The sequence below is a fragment of the Lynx rufus genome, unplaced genomic scaffold (genome assembly GCF_022079265.1).
Source record: "Lynx rufus isolate CCGP_SWC_20201006 ecotype Redwood Valley unplaced genomic scaffold, mLynRuf1.p SCAF_5, whole genome shotgun sequence".
NCBI classification, from domain to species: Eukaryota; Metazoa; Chordata; class Mammalia; order Carnivora; family Felidae; genus Lynx; species Lynx rufus.
In genome coordinates, this window is record NW_025814867.1 from 157,698,499 (window position 1) to 157,705,893 (window position 7,395).

Sequence of the window (7,395 nt, forward strand, 5' to 3'; positions counted from 1 at the left end):
TTGGGCCACTTGGTCTTGGGGGTGGTCTGTTTCATAGCACTAGATCGCAGGTACTCATGCACATACTCGTTCATTAAGGAGGACTCCCTGAAGGGCATTCCAGGGCTCTTGATTTGTACTTGGTTGTCCAAGCGCTCCTTTGGACTCTGTACCTAGCGCGTGGCCCTCAGGCAGGGCGATGGGCTCGCCTGTCAGCTAGCTGGCCCGAAAGGTAGGCTTTTCCTTTACCGTCAGACAGCAAACTGAAGCAGATACGCGGCCTGCTGCGGCACCGTCCCCTGTGGTTAACTTATGCTCCAGGGCACTGAGCTCCTTGTGGTGTTGTGTTCTGCCATGGGACCCTGGGAATGGCAGCGTTAGCGAACACTGATGGAGTGCCTTCCACACACCAGGCTCTGGACTGGGCTCTTTACCGGCATCAGTCTTCTCTGACCTGTTTTACACTTGGGGAAACAGGCAGCTGGGCCTAAGAGATGCCAAAGTCCACCTCTGAGCCGCAGCAGCTCGACTTGCCCTTGGTGTCTAACCTCCACAGCCACGTGCTCTGCAGGGGTTAAGAGCCAGGTGAAAAGCCGCAGGCTTGCCAGACTCTGACCACTGTCTCCTAGAAAGTCACTGCCCTGGTGTCAGCACCTGCCTTCAAGAACTACAGATGTTTCCTTATTAAGCTTTAGTTTATTTTCTGTTTTGAACAGAGTGCAGCCTTGACTTGGTCACTCTGGTGAAACGCTGCATTTCTCCATGTGCTTATCATCACGTGTATAGTCGTAGAAAAGTCGGTCAACATAAAGAAGTAAGTTTACTCCATACGCTGTAAATAAAAAAGCTTTAAAATGCCTTTATTATCACACAAACCAACCAACCCGATCACAGCCTCCACTGCGATACGGTGCACCGGCTGCTGACTTCCCCGAGAGCTCTCCGCAGGAGCGGGAGGGAGACACCTCCGGGGCCTGGGGACGGGACCCCACCTTCTATCACGTGCCCGGATCCCGCTCGGCACGGCCAGGACCCCGCGGGTGCACCTGGACCGGGAGCCCGGCCCGTGCGCCGCCCCCGCCGCCCCCCGCCGCCCCCCGCCGCCCCCGGCCGCCCGCCAGCTCACAGAGAGCGGGGGGCTCGGCGCGGCGTGCGGGCGCGCGCACGTCCTGCGTCGCGGCGCCCCCCTCCCCCAGCTCCAGGCGTGCGCGCGTCCGGCGGCGGGGGCGGTGGGGAGGGCGGAGCCGGCGGCGAGGGCCGAGGGCGGAGGGCGGAGGCTGAGGCGGAGGCTGAGGCGGCCGCGGCGGCGGCGGCGGCGGAGGCGGAGGCGGCCGGGTCGAGACGCGCTCGGGGCCGCGCTCGGGGCCGCGCCAGGCCACGGCCAGCGCGCCGCAGCCCCGGCGGCCGAGCGGAGCCCGGGCGGCCTGGCGGTGCGAGCCCCGCGCGGCGTGCGGAGCGGAGCGGCCCGCGGCTGAGGTGAGGCGAGGCGAGGCGAGGCGCGGCGAGGCGCGGCGAGGCGAGGCCGGGGCGGGGGCTCGGACCCCGCGGCCGGGCACCGCCGCCGGGGCCGCGTTTATGTAAGCGCCGCCGGGCAGGTGGTGAGGCCGGGCCGGGCGTGCGCCTCGAGCGGGACCCCGTGAAGCCCGGCCGGGGGCCCGGGGGCTGGAGGGGCTGCCCGGCGGGGGTGTCCGGAGGGGCTGCCCGGCGGGGTGCGGGCCGCCCGGGGTGGGGAGGCTGCGCCCGGGACGGCCCGTGTCTCTTCCCCGGGGCGCCGCGTCTGCGCGGGATGCTCTGCGCCGCGGGTGAGGGAGGCTGCGCCCCGCGACGAAGCTGCGCCCGGTGGGGGCACTGCGCCCGGGATGAAGGGGAGGCTGTGTCCGGGGTGAAGATGCGCCCGTGGTGGTTTTGGGGGGGGGGGGGTTGCGCGCCGCGATGAAGCTGCGCCCGTGCCGGGGAGGGGGGGGGCTGCGCCCGGGATGAAGGGGAGGCTGTGTCCGGGGTGAAGATGCGCCCGTGGTGGTGGTGGTGCTGCTGCGCCCCGGGTTGAAGCTGCGTCCGTGCGGGGGTGCTGCACCCCAGGATGAAGGGGTGGCGGCGCCCCCAGAATGAAGCTGCCGCCGGTGTGTGTATGTGTGTGTGTTGGGGGGGGGCGGCGGACTGCGTTCCGAGGAGAGAGGCTGCGCCCCGGGGAGAGTAGGCTGCGCCCTGGGTTGAAGGGGAGACTGCGCCCCGGGATAAGGTTGCGCCCCAGTGGAGGGGACACTGCGCCCAGATGAGGCGGCGCCCCCGGATGAAGGGGAGGCTGCGCCCCGGGATAAAGCTGCGCCCCAGTGGAGGGGACACTGCGCCCCGGATGAAGAGGCGCCCCGGGATGAAGGGGAGACTGCGTCCCTGGGAGGGGACGTTGCACCCCGGAATGGAGCTGAGCCCCTGGGGGGGAGAAACTGCGCCAGGGACAGCCCCTTCCCGTGCCCAGGAGTGCCGTGTCCGCCCCGACGCTCTTCACCCGGGGGGAGGATGGCTGCGCCCGGGACCGCCCCGCGTCCCCTTCTGGAGGGCACCGTGTCCGTGCAGAGGCTCTACGTGCGCGGAGGGCAGAGTGCGCCCTTGGGCTGAGCCTGCGCCCCCCGGGAGAGGGCTACACCCCCGATGGCCCCGCGTCCCCTCCCGAGGGCGCCGTGTCCGCGTGGGAAGCTGCGCGCCGCGGGCGGCCCGGGGCGGGGAAGTTCCCGCGGCGTGTGCCGGGCGTCTGGAGCGATCCGGAACAATCTGGGGCGACTGGGGGCCCGAGGTGAATTCTGACGTGTTCAGATCTGCAGTAGGAAAATTACCGGGCTGTGGACGGTCCGAGGGAATGTGTCACATTGGGCTGTGGACGCTGAAAGTGTTGGGGTCCCGAGAAGGGTGCTCTGGTCCCCATACGTGCCGGAGTCCCGCACTCTTGTGTTTGGTTCGCAGTTGATATTTTTAGCCAGCAGATTTTGGTAGTTACTGCTGATAAGGACGTTTTTGTCCCCTTATTAAACAAAACGTAATGGTTAGCGTTCCGTTCTTAAGTATAAAGAAAGTGGCTGGATTATCAGACTTGCTGCTTTACTCTTAGTGCCCTAATTAAAATGATAGATCAGTAAGCTTTGGGAATAGAAGTATTTCTGTAGTCCTTTTCCTTTTCTCTGAAATTCACCTGTGTGTTTTACTCCTTTGAAAGGTGCCACCAGAGCTGCATTTTCTAAAACAGCGGGTTGTCTCAAGAGCAGTCCCTAGGAAATGTCTTTGGTTGCCATCTTTTCTTGGGGGCAGAGATTCCCCTCTGCCTGCCAGGGCTGCCCGGAGGGGAGGGGAGGGGAGGGGAGGGGAGGGGAGGGGAGGGGAGGGGAGAAGAGAAGGCGGTGTGTGCTCCACCCTGGACCGGGAATTAGGGGCCTTTCCCTGCGTGCTTCCGCCAGTGGGCGGGTCCTCTCCGAGTGGACACCCGCCACAGGGGCTTGGGAAGTATTCGGTGAGACGCGCCGAGCGGGGTGCGGATGCCGATCCCGGGCCCTGCCGGGGGTGGAGGCAGGGGACTCACCAGGGCTTGGGAAAGAACGCTTGTCTTGTCGGTGAGTAACGCCCTGTTAGATGTCTCAGGGTTCCTGGGACTGGATGTGTTCAGCTACCTCGTGGACAAAATTTGAAGCTCTGGTTGGAAGGGAAAAAAGGAGGCCTTTCTGCAGGGGGCAGTGGTGAAAAGAAAATTGGTCCAGCTCTGAGAAATTGATGACACATGTATCTCGAGGTGCCCTGTGCTCATAAAGTCAGTGCTGGGAGGCGAAGAGACGGGACTTCAACAAGAACATCACCGGAGAACAACTTCTTGGTTCGTAGGTTAATGCGCGCCTTGGTGAATTGACACGCCCTAAAAACATTTCAGTTGCTTTCAGATTTTTGGGATAAGAAAATTCTTTGAACTTGTATTTGTCTGGTGAATGAATAAAGCAAACTGAATTCAGTGGACACTTAATCTGTGGCTTGTTGTGTGCTGGGCCCTCCCTGTTACAGGCCTGGGCAATGCAGCGCTGAACAGGACAGGCAGGGTTCAGAAAGTTCAAGCACTGGCAGTGTTAGTAACCGCTTTTATAGCACTAGATTTTTAAAAATAAAATCTAAGACTTTGAAATGTATAGCATTACAATTTTTACATATGGATTTAAAAATGGAAGGTTGCACAAAGTCCATTGAGAAAGTACCGAGATTTAAACCTCATTCCATTCATTCCACCTGCTGTGGCCCATTGATTGTGTATCTCCCAGCAGCAGTCAAGATACAGACACAGTTGTATGTGTGTTTTAATATAGTGTTAAATATTTGCTATAACAGTGCTGCAGTGAATATTTTTTATACATGGGTGCAAGCAAAACCTAATCATTTTTATTAGCCATCAGAATCCCTTAGGCGTAAGTTTTATTTAAGAATGGAGTTTTATTCCCTGGAATGCTGTGATGAGCTATGTAAATACTTAGGATAAAGGACTCTTATTTATTTATTTATTTATTTATTTTTAAAAAAATTTTTTTCCCAACGTTTATTTATTTTTAAGACAGAGAGAGACAGAGCATGAACGGGGGAGGGGCAGAGAGAGAGGGAGACACAGAATCGGAAGCAGGCTCCAGGCTCTGAGCCATCAGCCCAGAGCCCGATGCGGGGCTTGAACTCACGGACCGCGAGATCGTGACCTGGCTGAAGTCGGACGCTTAACCGACTGCGCCACCCAGGCGCCCCAAAGGACTCTTATTTAAATAGGAGATAGAAAGAATACTTTGAAGATTAATAGGTGAGACTGTACACTTACCGGCCTATACAAATTTTGTTTAAGAAAAAGTGTCACTCTTGGGGCACCTGGGTGGCTCAGTCGGTTAAGCGTCCGACTTCGGCTCAGGTCATGATCTCATGGTTCCTGGGTTTGAGCCCTGTGTTAGGCTCTCTGCTGTCAGCTCAGAGCCTGGAGCCTGCTTCGATTTCTGTGTCTCCGCCTCTCTCTGCCCTTCCCTCACTCCTCCCTCCCTCTCTCTCAAAAAGAAATAAACATTAAAAAAAAAGTGTCAATCTTAGTGTGAAACTGAAAAACTTAGAGAGTTCCAAGTTGATTTAAAAACTTAGGGGCGCCTGGATGGCACAGTTGGTTAAACGTCTGACTCTTGATTTGGCTCAGGTCACGATCTCACCGTTTGTGAGATCAAGCCCCACGTGAGGCTCCACACTGACAGCACAGAGCCTGCTTGGGATTCTCTCTCATTCTCTCACTGTCTGCCCCTCCGTGCTCACGTTTTTTCTCTTTCTCTCTCTCAAAATAAATAAATAAATAAATAAATAAATAAATAAATAAATAAATACTTCAAAAATAAAAAAAATTATTTAAAAAAACCCTTGATTTTGTGTGTGTGTGTCTGTCAATTTTCTAAAATATGAGTTTCCAAATTTATAATTTGTGTGATGGAAATGGTGGTGTTAAAAAAAAACCCTTTAAAAATACATTCGTGATGTGTGTGGTAGAAAAGTTTTATAGTGAGAATTTCATTTAAAAATTGTACGTTGGGGGGCACCTGGCTGGCTCAGTTAGTAAAGCATGCTGAGTCTTGATCTCAGGGCCATGAGTTCAAGCCCCGTCCGTGTTGGGCATAGAGCTTACTTAAAAAAATAAAAATTAAAAAACCCCGAAATCGCGTATTTAAATTTAAAGTATCTTTATTCCTTGAATGAATTTTTAAGTTTTATTTGGGGTGTGGACAGGGAAGATGCAGCAGCCGAGAGAGGTCTTCACATAACCTTGCCGTAGCCTGATGGCTGTTGGGCGTAGACCACGAGTATCATGTTATCACGTTTAAAAACGTGATGCGATGAGTATTACTGGCTGCTGTTCTAGGAGCGCACAAAGAAGACATGACTTTGGTGTTCAGTGTAGCGTCTTTGTGATGGATTAAAATGAAGAGGGGTTAAGTGTGTGTGGAAGTGGCTTGAAGGTACCTGGTGTTTTTACTGCAGGTGCAGAGAAATTCTGCTTGCCTTTAGACCAGTTTTGTTCCTCACACGTGGTCACCAACAGGTGTTCACCATGTGCTGGATTCTCTTCTGGGCACTGGAGACTTGGGTGTGAGCACAGTAAAGGGCAGCTCTTGCCTTCGTGGGATTCACGTGATGGGGCGGTGCACCCCAGCTAAAGGCCTCCGTGCCAGGAAGGGCAAACAAAATGAGATCGAGGGTGGGCGGGGGCCTGAGAGGGCTCGGGGGACGGAGGGAGCTGGGCACTACCAGGCAGTGGGGCTCTGGAGGAACGTCCTTGTCCTGGGTTTGGGTTTGGAATCGTGGGAGGCCGGTGAGGAGGAGGGAGGCGGGAGGTCCGGAGCTGTGGCGAGGAATTTAGATTGTAATCGCCCTGTGATGCGAAGCCTTCTTCCCTCCCTCCCTTCCTTCTTTCCTTTTTGTTTCCTGGTTGACTTCAGAGAGTTTTGAAGGAGGGGATGTCATGACCTATCTTTGAAAGAATCTCTCTGGGAGCGCCCGGATGGCTCAATCGGTTAAGCAGCTAAGCATCTGACTCTTGATCTTGGCCCAGGTCGTGGTCTCACAGTTCGTGGGTTTGAGGATCCTCTCCCCGCCCCCCCCCCCCCCCCCCCCGCCCCAGCTGCTGTGCCTTGACAGCACGGAGCCTGCTTGGGATTCTCTCCCTCTCTCTCTGCCCGTTTCCTGCTCATTTCTCTCTCTGTCTCTCTCTCTCTCAAAATAAATAGACTTAAAAAAACAAAAGAATCACTCTGGCTCTCATGCAGCTAATGTTTATTAGGTCCTTGTGACGTGCCAGGGGATTAAAGCACCTTCTGTTATTAGCTGGCTTTGCATTAGTCCAAGAGGTGGGCATGTTAGTCTTCTGTGTTACTTGTGGGGAAGACGGGGCCCAGCGAGGGCACACGTCAGTGGCAAAGGCAGGACTGCACTGAGCCCTGTGACTGCAGGGGCCCTTCTCGCCTCCCCTGCCACCGCCAGGGGGTGCTGGCAGGAGCGTGGGGGGACCACGATGGGCCAGGGCACAGGTGGTGAGCTCAGATCTGGCGGGCTGTATTTCAGGCTTGTACTCTTAGCGGGCAAATGTTGCCAGTTACCCTGTGACGCAGTCCTTTCGTATCGCCTGGGCCTCACTTATGCTCATCGAGAGTGCTCTTGGACTTTGAGCGAAGACTTTTAAAATCAGACTGTGGTGCTTTCATCGAAAAGGAAAATAGAAGTGAAGTAAAATAAAATGAGTAATTCTAAAATTTCTTTCCGTTTAGAATCTGATTCGTCCCGGTCATCCTTCGACCAAGCATCGATGTGATGTCATGCTGCCTTCCACGTTGTTCCCTGTGCTGGCATTCCTTAAGACCTCACCACTGCTGTCTCTGGGGT

The 7,395-nt window shown here is 55.9% G+C and overlaps 1 protein-coding gene across 1 annotated transcript; it reads right to left on the minus strand.

The window, feature by feature from the left end:
* Positions 1-977: 977 nt before the first annotated feature.
* LOC124527330 (basic proline-rich protein-like) lies at positions 978-7,159 on the minus strand. Its single transcript, XM_047100498.1, has 2 exons — positions 7,150-7,159; positions 978-2,047 (listed from the first exon to the last, which is right to left on the minus strand). Exons 1-2 carry the CDS (start codon positions 7,157-7,159, stop codon positions 978-980), a joined length of 1,080 nt encoding a protein of 359 aa, XP_046956454.1.
* Positions 7,160-7,395: the final 236 nt, after the last annotated feature.